This window comes from Amblyraja radiata, chromosome 18 (assembly GCF_010909765.2).
Source record: "Amblyraja radiata isolate CabotCenter1 chromosome 18, sAmbRad1.1.pri, whole genome shotgun sequence".
Classification (NCBI taxonomy): domain Eukaryota; kingdom Metazoa; phylum Chordata; class Chondrichthyes; order Rajiformes; family Rajidae; genus Amblyraja; species Amblyraja radiata.
The window spans coordinates 29,626,172-29,652,514 of NC_045973.1; the positions used below are offsets into that span (position 1 = coordinate 29,626,172).

The following is a 26,343-nucleotide window of genomic DNA, read 5'->3' on the forward strand; positions in this document are numbered from 1 at the left end:
GGGAAACTGATGGATATGATTCAGTTTCCAATTTACTATATACTCCCTCGGCTCCCATCAATGACTACATTGTCACCTATAGACTCAATAGGGCTGAATGGTCTGAGTCTGCCCCTCTGACATGAACTTTTCCCTGTAAATAAGCTGGTGACGTATGAGTGGCATCCTTAAGGTGAATAGCCATAATCTTGTCTCCGGGGTAGGGTAGGGCATTAGGGCTTAAGATGAGAAGGGACGATTTAAAAGGGACCCATAGGACAACTTTATTCCCCACACAGAAGGGGATGTGTACTTCAAATCTGGTGGGTGTTGATGGGAAGGTGGACCGCAAATGGGTGTTTGATGGTCAGCGCAGAATTGGTGGACCTGAGGGCATTTCTATGCTCATGCAGTCTCTCTCCAACTCCATGATATTGCTTGCATACGCACACATACTCCCACACTCCAAAGACATGCAGGTACGTAGATTAATTGGCTTCGGTAAAATTGTAAATTGTCCAAAGCGTGTAGGATAGTATTAGTGTACGGGGTGATCACTGGTCATCGCGGACTCAGTGGGTCGAAGGGCCTGCTTCCACACTGTATCTTTAAAGCAAAGTCCAAAGTAAAGAAAATGTTATTGCAAGTTTTTACGTAATTGTTAAAATAAAAAAGAAATGTCATTAAGGTTGTACATCTCATGAAGTCGACTTATTACCTGCCTAATGATAAGATCATTGTCTTGATATGATCGCTCTCCTATTACATCAACGATCTTCATTCTCTCTGGAAGCTGAAACCGTAATTAGATATTAAATGGAACGTTGGAAATATTTGATGACTTTAGTGTAGTTCAATAAACACCAATTCATATAAATCAATGTCAGCATGATTAAGGAAAATCCCAAGCATTTTATTTTGGTATATTAACAGCAAGAGGGTAATGAGGGAAGGAATTGGACCCATTAAGGACAAAAATGATAATCTGTGGTGGGACTTGTACGTGTTCTAGAAAACTAGGCCTTGATAGTGCAAGCCAAAGAATGCAGTGCATCCTCAGTAGTGTAAAACTTTACTTTTAGCTATCAGCAGAAGCCCAAATCAATTATCTTCAAGATGACTGTAAAAATGAACCAAAAACAATACCAGCCCACAACTTCAATCACTTCCAAATGAATTCTCATGATTTCTTGCCTTAAATGAACTTAAAAGGGCACAGATGGGAATTCAACCTGAAACAAAATCAGGCCGTGTTGCCAATTTGCTCATCATTTGCTCATACAGCCAACATGAAATTCCACCTGATAACGCCAATATGTTTCAGAGTGTTATCACTATGCTAACTAAATGTTCTTTGTTCTCTAATTGGTACAGTGCTAGAGTTGCTGCCTTACAGCTCCAGAGACTCTGGTTTGATCCAGATCTATGGGTGATGTCTGTACGGAATTTGTACATTCTCCCTGTGACCGCATGGGTTTTCTCCGAGTGCTCCGTTTTCCTACACAGCAGAAACAGCTTACAATTTATACCGAAGCCAATTAACCATACAAATCTGTAGGTCGTCCAAAGCCATACAGATTTGTATGTTAATTAGCTTCGGTAAAATTTGTAAATTGTCCCTGGTGTGTAGGATAATGCTAGTGTACAGGGTGTACAAGAAAACAACTATACCTCCAGTGATTTCAACAGAGGAACTGATTCAATGAATATTTCATACGCCTTCCTCTTCTTTGCATTGTTTTTCACAATTATTCTCCGAAATGTAACACGGTCCTGCAAAGAAGAAAAAGGAAAATTAACCAATAGAAATCTTAACCAAGGGAACACATTTTTGGAAAGTACAGAATTCTTCAGGTTACAGCCCCCACACATCTCAAATAACTAGTTTTTATTTTGTCCTGGCACATCCAAAAAAAACTCCAATAAAATTATGTATGTGGTGCAGGCTGAGAGATACTATTGTTTCGTCTTCTCCAGCTTTTGTAAGTATTACAATCTTAGTCGTAAGGGTTGCCATCTAGACTGCTTCTGGTGGTTTTTGAGTGGGCAGGGCATAAAATTAAAAACAAAGAATTGTCTGTAAAATTAAAACAAAAATTCAAATACGTTCAACAAAATAGTTAGCAGGACTAGCAATATGGAAGTAGGCCATTCAATTTGCCTGGCTTTTTCGACCATTCAATTGGATTAAGGTTGTTCATGCACCTGACCCTCATTCTGGCCTCACTGAAATATAGTGCATTCAGTTTGCAACTTTGTTCTCCGCATTTCCACAAGACCTTTCCTTCCCCTATGGTTACAAATACACTGCACGGACGCCAAATATCACTAACTCAACACACTCCTTCACCCTCAGCACTGTCCACAAGTCCTGCCAAATTCAATCAAAAACACTGCAAATGAGACACACTTCAGGATTCTACTTACAATCATTGCCTCCCAATGCTAGCAACAGAATTCAAGGAATATTATCATATGCAGTTAAACCCATGTACAGTCAAATTGAAAGTACACACCTCTAGCGAACATGAATTGCGTGGCTGTTAAGTTTGAGTGACAGGTCAGTTTCCTCGATTGCCCCTTTGTTAGACAACAATGACTGTAGCCTGTTACATCTACTGTATCCGCTGTTCAAGATGTGGACTCTTATACATCGGCGAGACCAAACGTACCCAGGGCGATCGTTTCGCTGAACACCTTCGCTCAGTCCGCCTGGACCTACCTGATCTCCCGGTTGCTAAACACTTTAATTCCCATTCCCACGCTGACCTTTCTCACCTAGCTACAGCTAACAATGACCTGTTTCCTTTTATCATTGTTACTTGTTTGCATATCTTTCATTCATCTATCTATCTTATCATCTTATAAATAATTAAAACTCCCATCCATCCATCTGCGTGTATGTGATCCCGGAACTACGCCAAAACGGTACTTGATAGTGCTTTTTTTTTTGCACCATCTTACTCACCATTGTCCTGTGGTGGTTTGTGTCAAGTTTCGTTCAGATTAATGTTATATTTCACAAGTTATTCACATTTTTTAATTTGAAAAAAAAAACAAATTTGAGAAGAAATCTTCCCTCTGCAGGTAAAAATTCACAATGGGATTGGAACCCTACCTGCTACAATGCTGCAATCCCGGGAGACTCAGTCCTGCAATGTTGCAATCCCTTTTTTATATTCCTGGTTCAGGCACAGTCAACTGGGAGAGTTGGAGTGTAGTAGCTCTGGCACAATGGTGTTGAATGCAGAGCTAAAATCCATAAACAAAATCCTTGCATAGGTCCTCTGGCGGTCAAGGTGCTGGAGGATGAAGTGCAGGCCTAGGTTGACTGCATAATCCACTGATCTATTGGCCTGGTATGCAAACTGCAGGTTGTCCAGCAGGGGGTTTGTGGTATTTTTCAGGTCTGCCAGCATGTTTTTCAAGGTTTTTCATGATTGCAGAGGTCAGTGCAACATGCCTGTATTCATTAAGACTAGTAATCCTTGGCTTCTTGGGTACAGGAACAATAGTGGAAACTTTGAAGCAGGCAGGATCAGTGCAGGTTTGCAGGAACTGGTTGAAAATGTCTGTGTAGACTGGTGCCAGGTATTCGGCACAGAGCTTGAGGGTAGAGTGGGAAACTGTCCGCTCCTAGAGATTTCTGGCTTTTCTTTCTCCCAAATAGCTTTTCCACCTCCTCAATTTCTATTGTTAGTGATGGAAAAGTGGCCAGACTGATGTTGGACAGCAAGGAGTGGGCGGGTAGTAGAGGAGGGCCCAGTCTTTGCAGACTGGAGTCAGGCTGTAAGAAGGTGTGAAGTGGTGATTGGCGAAGAGTGAGGGGGAGGAGTGAGGGGGGAGGGGGTACCGGGGGTTACGTTTCTGTCTATCAAACCTGCAGGAGAACTCGTTCAGGTCGTTGGTCAGCTGACGATTGTCCAAGGCTTTCCTCTTGCAGCTGATGATTTCTTGCAAGCCCTTCCACACTGAAGATGAGTCAATGGCTGAGAACTTACTCTTCAACTTCTCAGAGTACCTTTCTTTGGCAGCTCCGATTCCTCTTCTCAGGTTCTACTTGGCCTGCCTGTAGAGGTCTGCATCCCCGCTCCTGTAGGCCTTATCTTTAGAGTGGTGCTATCCGCTGTAAACCAGGGCTTGTAGTTGTTGTTGAACCTGATCTGGGTCCCAGTGGGAATGCAACTGTCCTCACAAACGCTGACATATGATGTCACAGTGTCTGTATATTCATCGAGGCTTGTGGTTGCTTCCCTGAACTCATTCCAATCAGTGCAGTCAAGGCAAAAACTGTAGATTTTTGATTCCTTTTCATCACGAGCCTTTGTCACGGACTCCACCAATGTCACCTGTCCATTTGGCTCACTACCGTCTGCGTGAAAAAGTTATCCCTCAGGTTTCTATCAAATCTTCCCCCCATGACATTAAATCTATGTCCTCTGGTTCTTGATTCCCCCGCTCTCGGTAAAAGACTCTGTGCATTTACCCTATCTATTTCCTTCATGATCTTATTCATCTCTATAAGAACACCTTCCACCCTCCTCACTCCTCGGAATCATCCCAGCCTGCTTAACCTCTCCCTACAGCTCAGGTCCCTAAGTCCAGGCAACATCCTTGTAAATCTTCTGTAACTGTAATTAATTTATAAGCCAAGTATGTAAAAACATACAAAGAATTTGATTTTCCATAGTCCTACCAAAAAAGCAACAAGACACATAACTATATAAAAAAATATATAAAGATCCACCACAGCACACTGATGGAAGGCCATAACATATTATCTTCTTCCCTCCTTTTCTCCCATGGTCAGGGCAGTCGAAACAAACGCAGTCGTGGAGATCGGAGCTCCTGCAGCCGGCAATCAAAGCTCCTGCGATCAGGGCGATCAAAGCTCCAGCGGTTGGAGCTCCCGAAGTCGATCCCTAACCAAGGGAACGCGAGCTCCACGATGTTAAGTCCGCATGCTCCCGTGGTTGGAGCTCCGGAAGTCGATCCCCAACAAATGGATAACCAGCTCCACGATGTTAGGCCGCAGTGCGGACGGATATACAATACAGAAAAAGTCGCATCTCCATCGCGGAAAGAGATTTTAAGTTTCCCCCACCCTCCACATAATATACAAAACTAAAGATACACTTAACAACATACATTTAACAACAGACCAAAAACAACAAAAGAAAAGGACGAGGCAGACTGTTGGCGAGGTTGCCATCGTACGGACTCACCCGGTGGTAATGGGTGCACTCTTTCCAGCTTAATACCATCTTTCCAATAGTAGTGTTCACGGATAATCCAAATGCAGTCACACCAACATCTGTACAACTGTGACATAACATTTCAACTTCTATACTAAATACCCTGACTGATGATGTCACTTTCAAGGAACTATGTACCTGCACTCTAAGATCCCACTATGATTAGAATGCCAGTAGATCACAACAAATAATTTGATTGAATATAACATTCAATCACTGCAAACTGATCTGGTTTGATAAGTCTTGTGCAATGCAGTAACAGGTTTATGATATTAAAATGGCAAAGCCTCAGATACAGCACGAGCAAAACTACATGAAATCCACTGTTGTAAAGCTAGAGCAGCTTCATGTGCAACAAAAAAACCCAAAACTACCAGGGTGGGAAAATCAAGAACGAGAGGCTTAGGTTTAAGATGTGAGGGGAAGATTTAATAGGAATCTGTAGAGCGTGGTGGCGCGTATAAGGAATAAACTGCGGGTATATGGTATATGGAATAATCTGCAGAGGAAGTAGTTAAGGCAGATTAAACGCAGGCAAATGGCACAAACTTAGATGGGCATCTTGGTCAGCATGGACAAATTATACTGAAAGGTTTGTTTCATGTTGTATAAGTCTTAATTTAAATTATAATTATTTTACATAATCTACAAATGGTAGATTTAAATATCTATATATATTATTGAAAGTCTTGTCTTGTGTGTGTGTATGTGTGTGTTTTTGTATCTTCGCCAAAACTCTACGCGGTAGCACTTACGTTTTTACATATTCTGACTCACATTTTCCCCCTCCACACAGTAATCAGGTTCATGAAAGATTTAATCCGATGTCACAAGTTATTGACAATTCAAGTTTTGAAAAAAAGGCAAAAAACAGTTTTCACATAGCCTTTTTCCAGGACTTTCCACTGATGATGTCACAATGCCACTCTCAGCACACAACTCACAATGGGCTCTCAAGCTGCCGAGTGCCACAATGACATCACAATGGGACGTTGCCAACGGTAACCGCAGCTTCTCACAGACAACCTTTTTTTCCAGGAGCTTCCAGTGATAATGATAATCAAAATGGGCTCCCGCGCCCCTCCCTCTTTCCTCCAGGTTATTCACACCCCGCCCCGGGTTATTCACCCCCCCCACCCCCGGGTTATTCATGATTAAAGAGAAAAAAAAAGCCAAAACCACCTTTTATAACACCAGCTTCCAGTGACGTCACAATGCTCCCACAATGACGTCAGGGGCAGGGCTTCATTTTAAAAACAGCGTAATCAGCTCCCCAATGCACACAGTTGGGGGAGCAGCCAGACCCAACGGGTCTGCACTCAGTCTAGTATATTACTAAGTCTATTACTAAGTCTATATATATTACTAAAACTCTCATCTAGTTTGTTTCTATGTCTGTCTGTCTCTGCGGTGTGATCCTGAAATAACGGCAAAACGGTACATGTTGGAACTACAATTTTGGCCCACCTTAATCAGCATTGTCCTGGTGTGTGGTGTATCAAGTTTTGTTCAGATTGATGGTCTATCTTCCATATCACAATGGGATCTCATTTACATAAACTGCCCGTCAGCAGTGTTCCATCTCACAATGACATCACAATGGGACCTCATTTACATTTTAAAAAACTGTTTTAAAAAACACACTAGCTTCCACCTCACAATAATGTCAAGGGGGGTAGGGAGGGGAGGGGTTATGGAGGGAAGGAGTGACTGAGGGTAAGGGAAATTAGAGAGAGGGAGATGTGAGGGAGCGAGTGGGGAGGGGAGGAGAGGGGAAAGATGATGGAGAGTGAATAGGAGGAGAGGTAGTGCAGGGGATGAGGGAGAATGAAGTACTGAAGTAGGAAGAGGGATGGCGAGGCGCATTTGGGGAGGGTTGCCGTGACTCGCGTCACAACGGGAACCCGTCAGCCACGTCTGTGCAGTTGGGGTCTATGGGTAAGTGGTGGAATATTGTGTTTGGGGACCATGTGACAGGGACCCAATGTGTCTCACTCGGTCTAATTTATGTGTGTGTGTGTGTGTGTGTGTGTGTGTGTGTGTGTGTGTGTGTGACAGAAGATGAGAGTTTTAATTGACGCACACACCCACACATATACATATATACTTTCATTTTGTTTGTTTATATGCGCGCGTGCGTGTGATCCCGAAACCACTACGGTATGTGATCCACTACGGTACACGATAGCGCTACAATATTTGGCCCACCTTACTCACCATTGTCTTGGGATGTGCAGTACCAAGTTTCGTTCAGATTGATGTAATATTTTACGTTATTCACATTTTAAACATACAAAAATCACTTTTCCACTTGCCCTGCCCGTCAGCAACGCACGACGTCACAATGATGTCACAATGGGATCCCGAATTTAATTTACATTAAAAAATTAAAAAATTAAATTTTAAATCGCGATTTTCATTTACATTGATTTTATTCTAAAAAAATCGTTCTTCCATTTTCATTAACAGCTAACATTGTGTTTAGGTTATTTGAAAGAACATTGCGATTTTCATTGTGGGGGGTGGGATAGGGGGAGGTGAGGAGTGGGGGATAGAGGGAGAAGGGAAGGAGAAGGGGAAAGTGGGGGAGGTGAGGAGGGAGAGTGCGGGAGGTGAGGAGGGAGAGTGGGGAGAAGGGGGGGGGGGATAGAGGGAGAGGAGGGCAGTGGGGGAGGTGGGATGGGAGGAGGTGAGGAGTGGGGGAGCATCGGGATAGAGGGAGAAGAGGGGGGTAGGGAGGGAAGAGGGGTTATGGAGGGAGGGAATGACTGAAGGTAGGGGAAAGGAGAAGGTGGGAGAAGTGAGGGAGAGTGTGGGAGAGGGGAGGAGAGGTGAAAGTAGAGGGAGGGTGAAGAGGTGGGGGAGGGAGTGCTGGGGATGAGGAATGGAGGAGGATTGAGGTAGGAAGAGGGATGGCGAGGTAATGGAGATGGGGAGGGGAAGAGGGGAGTGAGGGGAGGAAGCAGGAGGGTTGGTGGAGGGTGGGGAGAGGGAGAATAAAGGAGATGGGGAGTAGGGGAGAATGAGATGTGTTCACATTGATCTTATATTTTACAGGTTATTGCCAATTTGAACTTCAAAAACGTTGCAGTCATTCCCACTTGCCGGCCGCGCCTGCGCAGTTGGGGTCCGGTTGCCGTGACTCGTGTCACAACGGGGATCTCTGGCGTCACAACGGGAACCCGTCAGCCATGCCTGTGCAGTTGGGGGCTATGGGTGAGTGAGGGAATATTGCCTTGGGGGACAGACTCAACGGGTCCGCACCTGGTCTGGTCTATTATAAATTCTTAATGCCAGATCATGTAATTCTATCATTCAGCCAGTGGTGGTACTGCAGACCACAGCTTTGCATCTCCCAGCATAAAGGCCTGAAAAGCCAAGAAACACCTCCCATAGAGCAAGCTTTTTATAACAGACAAGTTAATTAACATATTGTATTGTATTGTATTGTATATCTTTATTGTTATTTTCCTGAGTACTCGCATACCCAGAGGAAACAAAAAAACGTTACTCAAACCAGTGTCCATTCAGTGTGCAGTAAAAAATAAATAAATAGAAATAAAAATACATATATCATGAACAAGTTTAACACTACTCTCAACTAAACATCAACAGGCGTTCCGATCGGCAGCGGCACGACAGTGGCTCTATCCAGGTTGGTGGTTGGTGTGCGATACTTTGGCAGGGGGCAAAGTCCGTTTAACAGTCTTATAGCCTGCGGGAAGAAGCTGAGGAGCATCCTGCTGGTTTTGCAGCTAATGCTCCTGTACCTCTTCCCAGATGGCAGGATGGAGAATATGTGATGCGATGGGTGGTAGGGGTCTTTGATATCGAGTGGGAAAACAAAATTAACAGTAATGGTGTATAGAATGCATTTATTGATTGTACAAGAGATGTCTTCAAGATCAACGCGTGGAGGAGCCAACAATGAAGTTGACTATTTTAGATCTGCTTATTAATAATAATAGGGAAAGGTTAATTGATGACCTGATGATGGCATTAAGAGCTCTAAAAGATACTAATCACAATATTGTGGAATTACAAATAAAAATCAAACATTCTGAATCCAAGGTCTTCAATGCGAATAAGGAAAACTATGAAATCATGGCATGACTATGGTAGATTGACAAATTATATGAAATAAGGAATCTCAGACAGACGAAGGCACAGAGCGCTGTAGTAACACAGCGGGTCAGGCAGTGCCTCTGAAGAACACAGGTGACATTTCGGGTCGGGACCCTTGAGACTGATTATTGGGGATGTTTGGGAGGATGGGGGGGAAGTAACTCAAAATGATCATGCTTTCACCCAAGTTCAAAATCTACATAATGGATGCACATGTAAACCAGAATAGCGGAAATAACTGAATGCAAAATTAACATGATTAACATAACCTGAAGTCCTTAATCATGAAAATATCTATTAACATCTCTGGGCTGCCTTTAATGGCAATGCTAATTCCTGACAGTGAAAATCAAGCCCAGCCACTAATATATTTCATGGATGATTTCTGTGCAACAAAACTCCAATTGAAGCTTTTTCTGGCAAAAAAAACTCTGATGTGATGGAAGGAAATGGTTGTGGCTTCTGTCATAAGGTCTGTTTCCTCTGAACATTATATAAGACATGGTTTTTGGCAGCAATACCAGTCTTCAATCACTATTGTCGATGGATCCTGTGCTTTAGTCATGCATATTTTCAGTGTATATGCATATGTATACATATTGCACATTCTTACACATATGAATTATCCATCATTATAAAAATGTGACTCCTTACCATTTCCGTCCATTTATTCAAAACCATTTGTCTGTACACTAACTATTGCACATGATAAGTAATCAACTCGAACATGAAAAGATTTTTCATGGTATTTTAGCAATGTATTCTTTTTAGCTTTGGCACTTCTATATTTTTGAATTGTAACAGCGCTGTTTTCAGATGCTGCACTGACAGACAAGAGAAAGTTGAACCAGACAGGAAAACATTGGATTAATTGAGCTTGGAGATGACAATTGTATCATGGTCAGAATTTAGGCTGAGCAACATGAAAAAATGTGTAGTGAAAATAAAAGGCTATTTAACCATGTATAACAAGAAACACAGATTGTACACATCCATACCAATAGCATTCAAGCAACAATTCCCAACACATTAATGGTGGCACTGTGGCGCAGCTGATAGAGCCACTGCCTCACACAGCCAGAGACCGGGGTTCGAGCCTGACCTCCGGTGCTGTCTGTGTCGATTTTGCACATTCTCCCTGTGACCGCGTGGATTTCCTCCAGGTGCCCCGGTTTCTTCCCGCATCCCAGACATGCAGGTTTGTAGGTTAATTGGCCTCTGTAAATTACCCCTAATGTGTGGGGAGTGGATGAGAAAGTAGGATAACATAGAACTAGTGTCAAGTCATGTCAAGAGAGTTTATTGTCATGTGTCCCAGATAGGACAATGAAATTCTTGCTTGCTGCAGCACAACAGAATATGTAAACATAATACAGAACAGGAGATAAAAGTTCAGTGTGTCTATATAGCAAAGACCATATATATACACAATAAATAAACAGATAAAGTGCAATAGGCTGTTATTGTTCAGAGTTTGTTTGATGGCGAGTTTAAAGGCCTGATGGTTGTGGGGAAGCAGCTGTTCCTGAACCTGGATGTTCCAGGTTCCTGTAACTGAGATGAGTGCGTGGTCAGGATGGTGTGGGTCTTTGATGATGTTGGCAGAATTTTTGAGGCAGCGACTGCGATAGATCCCATCGATGGTGGGGAGGTCAGAGCCGATGATGGACTGGGCAGTGGTCACAACTATCTGCAATCTTTTCCGCTCCTGGACGTTCAAGTTACCGAACCAAGCCACGATGCAACCAGTCAGTATGCTCTCTACTGTGCACCTGTAGAAATTCGAGAGAGTCCTCCTTGACATACCGACTCTCCATAATCTTCTCAGGAAGTAGAGGCGCTGATGTGCCTTCTTTACAATTGCATCAGTGTGCTAGAACCAGGAAAGATCTTCGGAAATATGCATGCCCAGGAATTTGAAGTTCTTGACCCTTTCCATCATCGTCCCGTTGATATAAACGGGATTGTGGGTCCCTATCCTACCCCTTCCAAAGTCCACAATCAGTTCCTTGGTTTTGCTGGTGTTGAGAGCCAGGTTGTTATGCTGGCACCATTTGGTCAATCGGTCGATCTCACTTCTATAGACTCATCACCATCCGTGATTCGTCCCACAACAGTGGTGTCGTCGGCGAACTTGATGGAGTTCGCACGATGTCCGGCTACGCAGTCATGAGTATAGAGTGAGTACAGCAGGGGGCTGAGCAAGTAGCCTTGAAAGTGCTCCCGTGCTGATTGTTAACGAGGATGACACATTTCCACCAATACGGACAGACTGGTCTGTGGATGAGGGAGTCTTGGATCCAATTGCAGAGGGATGCGCAGAGACCCAGATCTGAGAGCTTGGTAACCAAGGGTGATGGTATTAAACGCCGAGCTGTAGTCTATGAATAACAGCCTGACAAATAAGTTTTTGTTGTCCAAGTGGTCCAGAGTGGAGTGGAGAGCCAGTGAGATCGCATCCACCATTGACCTGTTGTGGCAGTAAGCGAACTTCTGTGGGTCGAGGTTCTTGTCAAGGTAGGAGTTGATATGCGCCATAATCAACCTCTCAAAGCACTTCATCACCACAGACATTAGTGCCACTGGTCGATAGTCATTGAGGCATGTCACCTTTCTCTTTTTGAGCACCGGTATAATTGATGCCCTTTTAAAGCAGGTACGAACCTCAGACCTCAGAAGTGTGAGGTTGAAAATGTCCGTAAAAACTCCAGCCAGTTGGTCCGCACAGGTTTTTAGAACAAGACCGGGTATACCATCAGGTCCAGGCGCTTTCCAAGGGTTCAACCCCCCCCCCCCCCCCCCCCCCCCCTGAAGGATCTTCTGAAGTCGGCCTCTGTGACTGAGACTGAAATAACATCACAGCGATTGGGGGCTCGAGACGACACATCAGTGTTCTCCCTATCAAAGCGTGCGTAGAACGCAATGAGCTCGTCATGGAGTGATGCTTCGCTGACATTTGAGCTGCCTCCAGATTTCGCCTTATAGGAGGTGATGGCATTCAAGCCCCACCACAGTTGCCGAACATCCGTCTCATCCTCCAGCTTGGAGCAGAAGTCCCATTTGGCCTTTTTGATGGCCTTACCAAGGTCGTATCTGGACTTCTTGTACACCTCTGTATCTCCAGACCTGAATGCCCGGGATCTGGACTTCAGAAGAGTGTGGATCTCATGGTTCATCCAAGGCTTCTGGTTAGGAAACACTTGGAAGGTTTTTGTTGGGATGCAGTCCTCCACACATTTCTTTATGAAGTCTGTAACGACTGTGGTGTATTCATTCAGGTCAGTTGCCCAGTCTACAGACTCCAAGCAGTCCTGGAGTAGTTCCTCTGCCCCCCCTACCCTACCCTACCCCTACCCCCCCCCCCCCCCCCCCCCCCCCCCGACCAGCTCTGTACTGTCCTCACCTCTGGGAGTGCTCTCTTCAATTGCTGCCTGTAGGCAGGAAGAAGCAGCACCGCAGCATGGTCGGATTTACCGAAGTGAGGGCAAGGGATAGAGCGATAGGCATCCATGATGGTCGTGTAGCAGTGGTTGATGGTGTTTGGTCCTCTGGTGCTGCAGGAGACATGTTGGTGGAAGTTGGTGGAAGTTAGGGAGCGATTTCTTACGGTTGGCTTGGTTGAAGTCCCCGGCTATGGTGGTAAATGCCTCGGGGTAAGCCTGGGGTGGGATGTAGACCGCGGTCAGGATGATGGAGGTGAATTCCCTCGGTAGGTAGAAGAGACAGCACTTCACAGCCAGGTTTTCCAGGTGCGGAGAGCAGGAGTTAGATAGTCAAGTCACATAGGACTGCCACGTCTGAGCATCACAAAGAGTTGACCATGAGGCAGACTCTCCCTTTCCCAGATGCCTGCATACGGTCCATACGGTGGATAGAGGAACCTTCAGGCTGGACCGCTGAGTCAGGGGAGCTGGGGGTGAGTCATGTGTCTGTGAAACAGAACACAGAGCATTCCCTCAGCTCCCTTTGTGTGGGGAGTGGATGAGAAAGTCGGATAACATAGATCTAGTGTGAATGGGTGATCAATGTTTGGCATGGATTCGCTGGGCCAAAGGCTTGTTTCCATGCTGTATCTCAAACTTAAACTAATTATGTAAGACACATTTGAATTGCACTCAGCCATATTTTCCATTCATATTCTGTGACATCCATTTCTACACTGTCTAGACACACAGAACCCATATCCATCAGAGGCGTTTGAATTGGTAAGCTCTGGCATAAATGATTAAAATCTTCACAGTCTGTCTTGCATTCTATTAAAGGAAGCATCCACAACTGTCTGTGCTCAGATTGCAAGAGCAATCTCAAGGATTGACATTTGAAAACGCAACTCCGATTAGTTTTAAAAAAGTGATATATAAACATTTGTACTTCAAAAGACATGTTGAAACTCGGCCTCCTAGTTTTTCAACGTGCTCATATCAACATTAATTGGCACAATACTTAAAAATGTCCAGCAGTTGATGCTGTTGGAGAGGATTTCTAGTTTCATCAAAGCATGTCACCTAATTTCAATTGGAAAAGAGGTACTGGAAAAAGAAGCCAGATAAGTATTCAGTCTTCAACTGTATACTGCAGTACAATGACAGCAGACCTTGCAAGGAAACAATATTAGCAATCTGACTAGCTCAAAGATATCTTGAAGTTTTACACTCATTATTGGATATCTGCAAAGGGGCAAAGTTGCTCTGTAGCTGTCAATAACAGATCAAGGACAGCTTTACTCTCAAGCATTACCACTGACTTCCATTGCGAGTGTAAGTGTGCGCATCTAGATTTAGCACATTCTCACAAGCAACATTTTTCTCCAAAGATAGACACAAAATGCTGCAGTGACTCAGTGGGTCAGGCAGAATATCTGGAGATAAGGAATAGGTGATGTTTTGGGTCAAGACCTTTTCTCAGACCCAAACTGACGCAGGGCCTCGACCCGAAACGTCACTTATTCCTTTTCTCCAGAGATGCTGCCTGACCCGCTGAGTTACACCAGCATTTTGTGCTATTGTCGGTGTAAACCGTTTCTTCCTACAAAATATTTCCTACAAAGTTTCTTCCTACAAAATATTTTTCTCCAATTATTAGAGCGCCGCATTTGTCACATTGCTACTGATTACAGTTTCCAGTGGGGCGAAAGGACAAAAAGTCTTAAAACATTGCTTCTTTTTCCAATTCTTGATTTCAACTCAGACATGTTCCACCTAAATCCAACTTACTGACAGTGATATCAACAGATCCTCTGTTGATCAAAAAGCTCACTTTGGGGTCATTGGACAACAATCGTCAATAGATGCACATGCTGTGAGAGGCTGACCGTACAGTTCTCTGCAAGGAAGATCCAGTTTGGGATCTTGCTGAGGTAACTCGCAGTTTTTGCATTATAGAAAGATTTTGGTGGATGGATACAAGTAGTAGTAGTCAATTCCATTGCTCATCAAAGGCGTTGTATATGGCTACTTCCTCAATCATCTAGCATATCTTTACTGAACTGTTTGCAAAAAAAGGAAATTCATTTGAACCATCTTATTGAACCATCAGATCTGAAACAACCTTACATTACACACTAAAATAACTTAATCAACAGTTAGAAAAAAGCCAACTTCAAAGCATAAAACTTCTTTAAAGAACTTCCAGCTTGGTTAAATACATTGACAAGATTTATTTGTCCCTGTGTTGCTTGAAAGTTTGCACCAAAATTATGCACCTTACTAGTGGACACAATGAAACATGAAATTGGCCAAAAACAACACAATGAGCAAGTTCCCTCTTATCATATAATTAGTTAGCAATGCATCCATTATCAAGTTCAAGTTCACATTTCTTGTCACATGTACCAATTAAGGTACAGTGATATTTGAGTTACCATACAAGTAAAAAAAACACAATACACAATAGAATTTAACATAAACATCCACCACAGTGGAATCAGCATTCTTCACTGTGATGGAAGGCAAAGTTCAGTCATCTTCCTCCTTTGTTCACCTGTGGTCGGGGCCTTGAACCCTCCGCAGTCACCGCTACAGATGTTCAGGTACTCTCGTCGGGATGATCGAAACTCCGACGTCGGGACGGATCAGAACACACTCCGCAGCTTGGAGTTCCCGAATCAGCCGCTTTAAGATGTTAAGGTCCACAGGCCCCGTGGTCGGAGCTCCAACACTGGCGATCCTCGGCCAAGGATCGCAGCTCCACGATGTTAAAGTCAACAGGCACCCGCGGTCGGAGCTCCAACACTGACGATCCTCGGGAAAGGATCCCAGGCTCCGCGCTTGTCTCTGGGCCGGTCTCCGGTCTGGAAAGGCCGCACCAAACCAGTTGTTATGCCTCGAGGCGGGCGAAAATGCGACACGGAAAAAAGTTGCATCTCTGTCGAGGTAAGTGACTGGAAACGGTTTCTCCCTAACCCCCCCCCCCCCCCCACCCACATCAAACCTACTGAGAAACATTAGAACATACATTTAGACACATTCAAAATTAAAAAAACGAGCTGCTGGCAAGGCTGCCACTCACGGCGCCACCCGGTGGATATGTGAAGTTCAAGTTCAAGAGAGTTTATTGTCATGTGTCCCTGATAGGACAATGAAATTCTTGCCTTCCTTTAGCACACCAGAACATAGTAGGCACGAATACAGAACAGATCAGTGTGTCCATACACCATTGTATAAATATATACACACATGAATAAATAATCTGATAAAGTGCATATAAACAGATTATGGGCTATTAATGTTCAGAATTTTGTCCGAGCCGAGTTTAATAGCCTGATGGCTGTGGGGAAGCAGCTATTCCTGAACCTGGTCATTGCAGTCTTCAGGCTCCTGTACCTTCTACCTGAAGGTAGTGGGGAGTTGAGTGTATGGCCCGGATGCCGTGGGTCCTTGATGATGCTGCCAGCCTTTTTGAGGCAGCGACTGTGATAGATCCCCTCGATGGAAGGGAGGTCAGAGCCGATGATGGACTCGGCAGTGTTTACTACTTTCTGTAGTCTTTTCCGCTCCTGGGCGCTGAAGTTTCCGAACCAAGCCACGATGCAACCAGTCAGCATGCTCTCTACTGTGCACCTGTAGAAGTTAGAGAGTCCTCCTTGACATACCGACTCTCCGTAATCTTCTCAGGAAGTAGAGGCGCTGATGTGCTTTCTTTATGATTGCATCAGTGTTCTCGGACCAGGAAAGATCTTCAGAGATATGCACGCCCAGGAATTTAAAGCTCTTGACCCTTTCCACCATCGACCCATTAATATAAACGGGACTATGGGTCCCCATCCTACCCCTTCCAAAGTCCACAATCAGTTCTTTGGTTTTGCTGGTGTTGAGAGCCAGGTTATTGTGCTGGCACCATTTGGTCAATCGGTCGATCCCACTTCTGTGCTATGACTCATCCCCATCAGTGATACGTCCCACAACAGTGGTATCGTCAGCGAACTTGATGATGAAGTTCGCACTATGACCGGCTACGCAGTCATGAGTATAGAGTTAGTACAGCAGGGGGCTAAGCACGCAGCCTCGAGGTGCTCCCGTGCTGATTGTTATCGAGGCTGACACATTTCCACCAATACGAACTGACTGTGGTCTGTGAATGAGGAAGTTGAGGATCCAATTGCAGAGGGATGCGCAGAGACCCAGTTCTGCGAGTTTGGTAACCAGCTTGGAGGGGATGATTGTATTAAATGCCGAGCTGTAATCAATAAATAACAGCATGACATATGAGTTTTTGTTGTCCAAGTGGTCCAGAGTGGAGTGGAGGGCCAGCGAGATCGCAGCCACCGTTATCCGTTGTGGCAGTAAGCGAACTTCAGAGGGTCCAGGTTTTTGTCAAGGTAGGAGATGATTTGCACCATGATCAACCTCTCAAAGCACCTCATCACCACAGACGTTAGTGCCACTGGTCGATAGTCATTGAGGCACGTCACCTTACTCTTCTTGGGTATAATTGATGCCCTTTTAAAGCAGGTGGGAACCTCAGACCTCAGACATGAGAGGTTGAAAATGTCCGTAAAAACTCCAGCCAGTTGGTCCACACAGGTTTTTAGAACACGACCGGGTATGCCATCAGGTCCAGGAGCTTTCCGAGGGTTCATCCCTCTGAAGGATTTTCTGACGTCGGCCTCTGTGACTGACTGAAATACCATCACGGCGAATGGGAGCTCGAGAAGGCACATCAGCGTTCTCCCTATCAAAGCGTGCGTAAAACGCATTGAGCTCGTCAGGGAGTGATGTTTCGTCGACATTCGAGCTGCCTCCTGATCTCACCTTGTAGGAGGTGATTGCATTCAAGCTTCCGAACATCTGTCTCATCCTCCAGTTTAGAGCAGAAGTCCCTTTTCGCCTTTTTGATGGCCTTACCAAGGTCGAATCTGGACTTCTTGTAGACCACTATCATCAGACATGAATGCCCGATGTCTGGTCTTCAGAAGAGTGTGGATCTCAAAGTTCATACAAGGCTTCTGATTGGGAAACACTTGGAAGGTTTTTGTTGGGATGCAGTCCTCCACACATTTCTTTATGAAGTCTGTAACGACTATGGCGTATTCGGTCAGGTCCGTTGCCGAGTCCCTGAACATTGCCCAGTCTACAGACTCCAAACAGTCCTGTAGTTTACCACGTTTTTTTCCTCTCTTTTTCCTTTTTGTGCAGCATTTCTAATATTTAACTGGTAACAAGATAACAATCAGTATTATACTTCAATAAGTAATACTGGAACATAGAACAATGCAGCGCAGGAAATGGCCCTTCATCCCACAATGTTTGCTGCCAAGATAAACTAATCCCATCTGCCTGCATATGATCCATATCCCTCCATTCTCTGAATAACGATGCCTATCTTAAAGCCTCCTAAATATCACAATCTGCAACCACCACAACCCTGGCAACTTTGCCAGGCACCCACATTATTAATTGCAATTCAATTTAATACTTTGTTAATTTAATTCCTGCATTAATATCAACAAGCAGCCAAAGATGTGCAAGGTGTTTTTGTCTGATTAAACTCTGCAAATTGTATCTTGGAACATTTTCCCCACATTAAGGATGTTCCAAAACAAAAACAAATCCTTGTGTGAACCTAATTTCTAACTTGGCCTGAAACAACTTCCAACATGTTCCGCAATATCTTAACTACAGGATGACCCCGCGTTATGACTATGGGTAACAGAAATTTGTCCTTATGGAATTCACAAATTACTACCAAAACAACCTGGGATGTAGAATAAAAATTCACTCTCAGCATTCTTAGAAAATGTATTTACTTTTTTCACATGAACAATTATTTTTCAGGTAGACACAAAATGCTGGAGTAACTCAGCGGGACAGGCAGCATCTCTGGAGAAAAGCAATGGGTGACGTTTCGGGTCGCGACCTTTCTTCAGACTGAAATTATTTTTTCAGCTGGCATTTCTTGATGCATGTGCAGATGACACAGCTTCAAGTTACGAAAAATTCAGGATACAAACTGTACGCAGAGAATGCATCACTCCTGCACCCCATCCCAACCACGCAGGGGTCACCTGTATCTGACCTAGCAGCTCTTTCCCCACCAGTTTCCACCAAGAATCCTAGAGCGGAGCAAGATAGACCTCTCCTGCTAAATGCAATGGGCTGATGTGTAGTACGCAACGGAGCGGAACGTGGGCCTTTTTTTCATCCATTTCAGTAACCCGACCCGACCCGACACGCAGTGTAATCAACGTTGCGGGGGAACAGTTTGTGTTAATAAATTATAATTCTGAAAATGAGGAGAAGATTTTTACCAAAGAACTTTTATTTTTACGAGGATGTTTCCGTAACCGGCTTCCGTCTCCGTACTAGTATCTTTGCTCCGCTATGGGATCTTTGGTGCGGAGACGGAAGCCGGTTACGGAAATGGGGCCGAAAACTACCCATGATTTTGCCCATGACCATACTACGTCTTTTTCGTCGAGTGGACTATCTTGCTTGCTATAGGATCTTTGGTTTCCACGGTACCAATTCTATCCATACAAGGAAACGATTACAGAATAAAGCCTTGACGGGCAGCCTTGATCTTCTTATGCAGCCTTGTGTTTTCTTTCTAATCATGTTAGCTGTACTTAAGTCCTTGTATTTCTTCTTCCTTAGGCTTCCTGTTAGAAAGTAGTCCAACCCATACCGTACCTTTTTAAACACATTATTGATGCAGCACCAGATGTCACAGGTCGCAAAATACTCAGCCATGATTAATATTTAAGAATTAATATTTGAGCAATATTTCAGTATTATTTAATAAATCAATTTTCAAAATTCAGATCTTTTAAAGAAGTGAATACAAAAACTGTTTAATCCGATAAGAAACAGTACTTTCAATAATAAACAAATATTTGGCAGGACTCCCCGATTTTTTTTTGCTGGTTTAATGTTACTTACCAGCCCCCAAAGAGCTCCTTCTGTGGTAGCAATGATGGTAGCAGCCCTTGGTGTGTTGTACATCAGTGCCAGCTCACCGAAGCTGCCGTGATTGTCATATTTGCCAACGAGCAGAGGCTGCCCACCCTTTGTTACATATATATCATATGTACCCCTGTCAAAAAAAATGCAAAAGAAAAAGAATTGAGCGTTTTGACAAACTCATGGCTTGCATATTTCGTTCTTTGGCCTAAACATTCCAATATTCAGTAATTTGTAAGTGTCCAATACCTGCTTTTGCAGGTACTTTTATCTCCACAAACATTTTCAGGGACTATTACTATGATTGTGGACTTGCATAAGCAACTCTATTTCCTTTGAAGATTGAAGATATTTAATATGTTGACAAATATTCTATCAAACTTCGACAGGTGTACAGTAGTGAGCCTACTGACTGGTAAAAATCACAAAATAATTCAACAACTCAAACACCTAGAAACTATGGAGATGACAGAGCAGTGGACACTACCCAGTCCATCACAACAACTAACCTCTCCACAATCAAAGATCTGGTGGAGGCTCCTGTATCTTCTTTCTGATGATGGTAGCAAAATTAGAGTGTGGTAGTGTTTCCCATAGTAAGGGTATGTAAAACTATAGGGCTAAGATTCAGGGTGAGAGGGAAGCGGTCTAAAGAGGATCTGAGGAGTACATTTTTCACAGGATTAGTGCTATTCAGAAAGAGTGGTGGAAGCAGGAAGAGTAACAATATTTTAGAGGCACATGGACAGGCACTTAAATGAGCAGGGCATTGAGGGATATGGACTTAATGCTTGCAAGTGAAACTAGTATTGATAGGCAGGATGGCTGGCATTGATGTGGTGGCTCAAAGGATCGGTTTCTCTGCTGTACAATGTATGACTGGAAATGGAAGGCAAATTTCAACCCTGTTGAGTTTATAGGTAACAAAGCAACAACAAATATTCAAATAGGGTCAACAGCAGGCAATGCTGTGGAGGTTGAATAATCAGGCTTGATGCTGAACAGATGTGATACTTAGCTCAGGATTAAACAGGATGTACAATTTCACATAATCTGACATAATTAAGGCACTGAATTAAAACTCTATTCTAGAAGATATCATTGTCTCCAAGTTCATCCAGTTTTAGGAACAGGAGACTTTGCACATATAAGGTCATCACAGATTATCTCTAAGAAGGAACTGCAGATGCTGGATGTCATTGCCAATTTAGTGACATGAAGGCATTAAATGAGAAGCTCTCTTTAATACTACTCTTGGAAACTAAAAGGTAACACCTTGACTAATTTCTAATTTCACATGAGTTGTGGCAAGCATTGCCAATGATTAGCAGAAAGAAAAGCTGCTTTTCCCTCAGGCCATTTGACAGATTGACACCATTTAAATAAACTGACGGCCAATCGGGTTACATGTTCCTTTATCCGGTTTCCACAGTATTATTCAAGTGATTATCAGGGATCTTACACACCTGAGAGTCGAGAATTAGACACTTTATTGAAACTTTAAAACAGGTTTATTTTGCTCAAACCTAAAGGGCAACATTGAGGCTAAATAAAACAAACCTAATTAATGTATCACATTTTAGTCAAAAGATGGTTGAATTTCAGAAGGAAAAATGAAAATACAAAAGTGAGTGGGTTTGCAGATAGTGAAGATGGTTGGGAAAGATCAGGATCTGGATCTATTGGCCAGGTGGGCTGAGGAATGGTTGATGAAATTTAATACAGAGAAGTGCGAGGTGTTGCTTTTTGGGACGTCTAACAAGGGCAGGACCTACACAGTAAATGGTAGGCCTCTGGGGAGTGTTGCAGAGCAGAGGTCTAGGAGTGCCGGTGCATAGTTCCTTGAAGGTCGAGTCGCAGAGAGATAAGGTGGTCAAAAGTATTTTGGCACATTGGCCTTCATCAATCAGAGTATAGAAGTTGGGAGGTCATGTTGCAGTTGTAGAAGACGTTGGTGAGACCGCATTTAGAATATTGTGTTCAATTCTGGGCGCCATGTTATAGAAAAGGTATTGTCAAGCTTGAAAGGGTTCAGAAAAGATTTACGAGGATGATGCCAGACTAGAGGGTGTGAGCTATACGGAGAGGTTGAGTAGGCTGGGTCTCTATTCCTTGGAGTGCAGGAGGATGAGGGGTGATCTTATAGAGGTGTACAAATTCATGAGAGGAATAGATCGGGTAGATGCACAGAGTCTCTTTCCCAGAGTAGTGGAATAGAAGACCAGAGGACATTGGTTCAAGGTGAAGGGGAAAAGATTTAATAGGAATCCAAGTGGTAATTTTTTCGCACAAAGAGTGGTGGGTGTATGGAACAAACTGCCAGAGGACCGAATGGCCTCCTCCTGCACCTATTTTCTGTTTATATGTTTCTAGGAGGTAGTTGAGGCTGGGACTATCCCATCATTTAAGAAACAGTTAGACATGGATAGGACAGGTTTTTTGGAGGGATATAGACCAAGCGCCGGCAAGTGAGACTTGTGTAGCTCGGACATGTGGGCATGTTGGGCCGAAGGGCCTGTTTCCACGCTGTATCACTCCATGACTCTATGACAACGGTGCTGAAGTGGAGACGGTCAAGAGCTTTAGGACGACAGATGGCACAATGGGCTAAGTGTTCGGCTGGCAACCGGAAGGTAGCTGGTTCGAATCCCGCTTGGAGTGCATACTGTCGTTGTGTCCTTGGGCAAGACACTTCACCCACCTTTGCCTGTGTGTGTCCTTGGGCAAGACACTTCACCCACCTTTGCCTGTCTGTATGGAAGTAATTGTGTGAAGCACTTTGGGGTCAATGCAAGTTGACTAAAAATGTGCTATATAAATAAAGACATTATTATTATTATTAAGTTCTCCGGGGCAAATATGAGCAACAATTAGTGCTGGTCCAATCACATTGATGCTGCAGCCAAGAGAGCACACCAAAGTCCCTGCTTCCTCGGAAGGTGAAATTCTGCATGTCTCCAATGACGCTTAGTAATTTTTACAAATGTGTTCTAGAAGTCACAACTGCTCTGTGCAAGAATTTGCAGAATGTTGTGGATGCAGCCCAGCTCATTGTACAAACCAGTTTCTCTCTCTCCCCATGGCCTTTCTTACATATTGGCATCAAAAGTAAAAAGCAGCAGTTTGAGATATATAGTTAAAATGTATAGAAATCTATCTGAAATTACACAAACTGTGATCCATCAAACAGGTCATCCCACTCATTCCAAGTAATAAGAATGAGTCATTAATTGTTCTTAAATGTCCCAGTCTATTCAACTGCATTAGACTGGTACTGTGTCACCTTATGTTGCTTTCTGTCTGAAGAGGTGAAACATAGACCAAGAAAGGCAAATTTGTGCATGCAATGCAAAATTATATGGGTTGCTGGGGGGGAGGGAGATGAAATTTTGCGATGCAGTAGTAACAAAAGACTTTTAACGAAACCACACGTGGTTGCATTCAATGGAAAAGAAAACCTTGCACATTATAAAATCAACCATTAAGTAGGTGTTCAATCAAAATATTACATTAATTTAACTTAACAGCCAGAATTTCCTGAAAAGAGTCAACAGAAGTCAGAGTCATAGAAAGTCATAAAGGTGTAACTATACAAAAGCATAATAGAAAAATGTTTAATAGATTTGCATCAAAACTGTTTATGGTCCAAGTGTCAGGTTTAAAATCAATCTATCAAGAGAAGGGCAATAATAATAATAATAATAATAAATTTTATTTATGGGCGCCTTTCAAGAGTCTCAAGGACACCTTACACAAATTTAGCAGGTAGAGGAAAAACATGTAAGGGAAATGAAATAAATAGTAGAGACATGACTAGTACACAAAGTAAAGACAGAATTCAATTCAAAACACAATATGAGGCAATTAATGCACAGATGAAAAGGGAGGGGGACATGGGGCTAAGGATAGGCAGAGGTGAAGAGATGGGTCTTGAGGCGGGACTGGAAGATGGTGAGGGACACGGAATTGCGGATCAGTTGGGGGAGGGAGTTCCAGAGCCTGGGAGCTGCCCTGGAGAAGGCTCTGTCCCCAAAACTGCGGAGGTTGGAATTGTGGATGGAGAGGAGACCGGCTGATGTGGATCTGAGGGACCGTGAGGGTTGGTAGGGGGAGAGGAGGTCAGTGAGATATGGGGGGGGGCCAGATGGTGGAGGGCTTTGTAGGTGAGGATAAGGATTTTGTAGGTGATCCGGTGGGAGATGGGAAGCCAGTGAAGTTGTTTGAGGACTGGAGTGATGTGATGCCAGGATTTGGTGTGGGTGATGAGTCGGGCGGCTGCGTTCTGGACCAGTTGGAGTCGGTTGATGTAGGTGGAGCTGATGCCAAGGAGAAGTGAGTTGCAATAGTCCAGTCGGGAGGAGATGTAGGCATGGATGAGTCTTTCAGCAGCGGGAGGTGTGAGAGAGGGTCTGAGTTTGGCGATGTTGCGGAGATGAAAGAAGGAGGTTTTAATAGGAGTAATCCCTGGTCTGCGTGGGCCGAAAATGGCCTGTTACCAAGCTGTGTCTCTACATTAAACACAATATTGAAAGTGGCGCAAAGCCTAGATCATGCATCCAGCAGATGGTCATGCCCAACTTAAAGGTCTTAACTATTTCCAAATACTATGGACAGTGTTTCTGAAATCATACACGCTGACCAAAATCGACAAGCACAAGCTGACCACAGTTGCCGTCATAACACATTGCTTTATATTATTTTGAGTATGGCGTGAAGGATTATTCGATCTGAAACTTATTGAAATGTAGCTGCATGCTCATTGGCACAAAGCTTCCCATTTTACAACACAAAAAGTGAATATCATTGGTTGAAAACTGCTTGGGCACGCAACAAGTATTATTTTTTCTTTTCCTATTTACTTTTCCAACAGAGGCGGAAACAAATTAGTGTCAGGCAAAGGAACTTCAGAATTTTAGTCCAATAGATACAATAGACGGAAGCCATGCACACATAAACAATCTACCAGATCTGCATTTATTGTTTAAATAATAATCCAACAGCAAGCCAACTTTTCCAGGTTTCACAAAGGGAATTTAAATATTTTAACAATGTTGGCAGACCCAAAGTTAACCTTAACAGTGAGCAGACAGATTTCCCCATCATTTGGAAACAGCAGATAATGTGAAGCAAGCACAGATACCTGGAGCAAATAAGTATCTTAATGCACTTCGTAAATCAGGAGGAGCAGGATTGCTTTGCCCCATCCTTAACCTGGAGATCAGACTGCCCAATTCCTTCCCATCACCTATTAGGATGTGGGCCGAGGAGCTATTTTGTGCAGTTTCGTGACCCAGCTCACAGACTACATGAAATTTTCACATATTGTGTAAAAATATTATATAAATCATCCCTGAAACTCGTCAAGAACAAAACTTGCACATTTTTATTAAATTAGAGAAAAACTGAAAAATTTCGGGTATTTTTAGTCCAATCAAAGCATGTTTAACTTTGAGTCGGACGCCAGTTGGCCAATCACGCACTTTGTTTCAGGCTAGCTAGGCAGGGAGCACACATCATGGCTGAGAGTACTTCTACTGATGCCTGTTTTACTGGAGATTCCGATGAAGGTTCTTTGTTGTTCTGTGGAATACATGTCGTGGAAATTTGCAGCAGGGTAATTGAATTTAGTGAGAAAAGCATTAAGAAGTCTGAAGAATATGCAGCTAAGTGAATAGAAGTGGAACAAAGCCTCGAAAGCAAAGTCGCTGCTGAGGTGCTGCAACACAAAGAGGACAGGCAAGTCGTGAAACCAGTGATACATTGTGAATCAACTGGAACTGAAAGGTAAGATCTAAAGTCTGAATTTATGAAAATGTATCTGTATGGACTTTAATTAATTTAATTGCACCCTTTTATAATGTGAAAAAATGAGCTTTGGAGGCTGTACATTCACTCATTCATTCATTCATTCATTCATTCATTCATTCATTCATTCATTCATTCATTCAATCATTCAATCATTCATGAAGTTGAGGGCATAAACTATGTGTATCAATAACAAAGTAAATTAACCATTTTCATTAATGCCAGCTTGTTGTAGTCTAATAAGTCTTTGACATCTAATCTCGGAGCTCCCTGCGATCACTTACCGAGTAAAAGTAATCCGACCGCGGGGCCTAGGTACTTAACATAGTGAATCCGCGGTCTCCGTTAAGAAGCGGCCGATTCGCGAACGCGGAGCCGCGGAGTGTGTTTGGATCATCTCCGCGGGGGGGAGGCTGTACATAGTGCCGTCCGTAGCGGCTGTTTCCAGGCCCCGGCCACGGGAGAAAAACGGAGGGATATTGACTGCACTATATAGACTTCCATTGGAGTGAGAAATTGTCAGAAATGGTTGATGTTTATGTAGAAATGAATTGGTATGTGTACTTGAACTAACTAATTTATCTATGGTAGTAACTTAGTGTTATTCTCATTAACATTAAGAAGAAGTTGAAATGTTATAAATTGAAGTCCATGCAGACTTAATGACTATGAGATGGGGGGTTTTCTGTAGCCTCTGCCTGACCCTCCACTTGAACTTGAACTAACTTATCAATGGTGGTAAATTACAGTGCAAGTCTCAGTGGCATTAAGACGAGGTTGAC

General features: G+C 43.5%; 1 protein-coding gene across 1 annotated transcript in view; it reads right to left on the reverse strand.

The window, feature by feature from the left end:
• The window catches only part of LOC116983311 (mitochondrial carnitine/acylcarnitine carrier protein-like), a 204,718-nt gene that overhangs the window by 9,083 nt on the left and 169,292 nt on the right, over positions 1-26,343 (reverse strand). The window contains exons 12-14 of the mRNA XM_033037018.1: positions 19,736-19,889; positions 1,651-1,752; positions 698-772 (exon numbers count right to left, since the gene is read on the reverse strand). Coding sequence (XP_032892909.1) covers positions 698-772; positions 1,651-1,752; positions 19,736-19,889 — 331 coding nt within the window. The remainder of the gene's footprint in view (positions 1-697; positions 773-1,650; positions 1,753-19,735; positions 19,890-26,343) is intronic.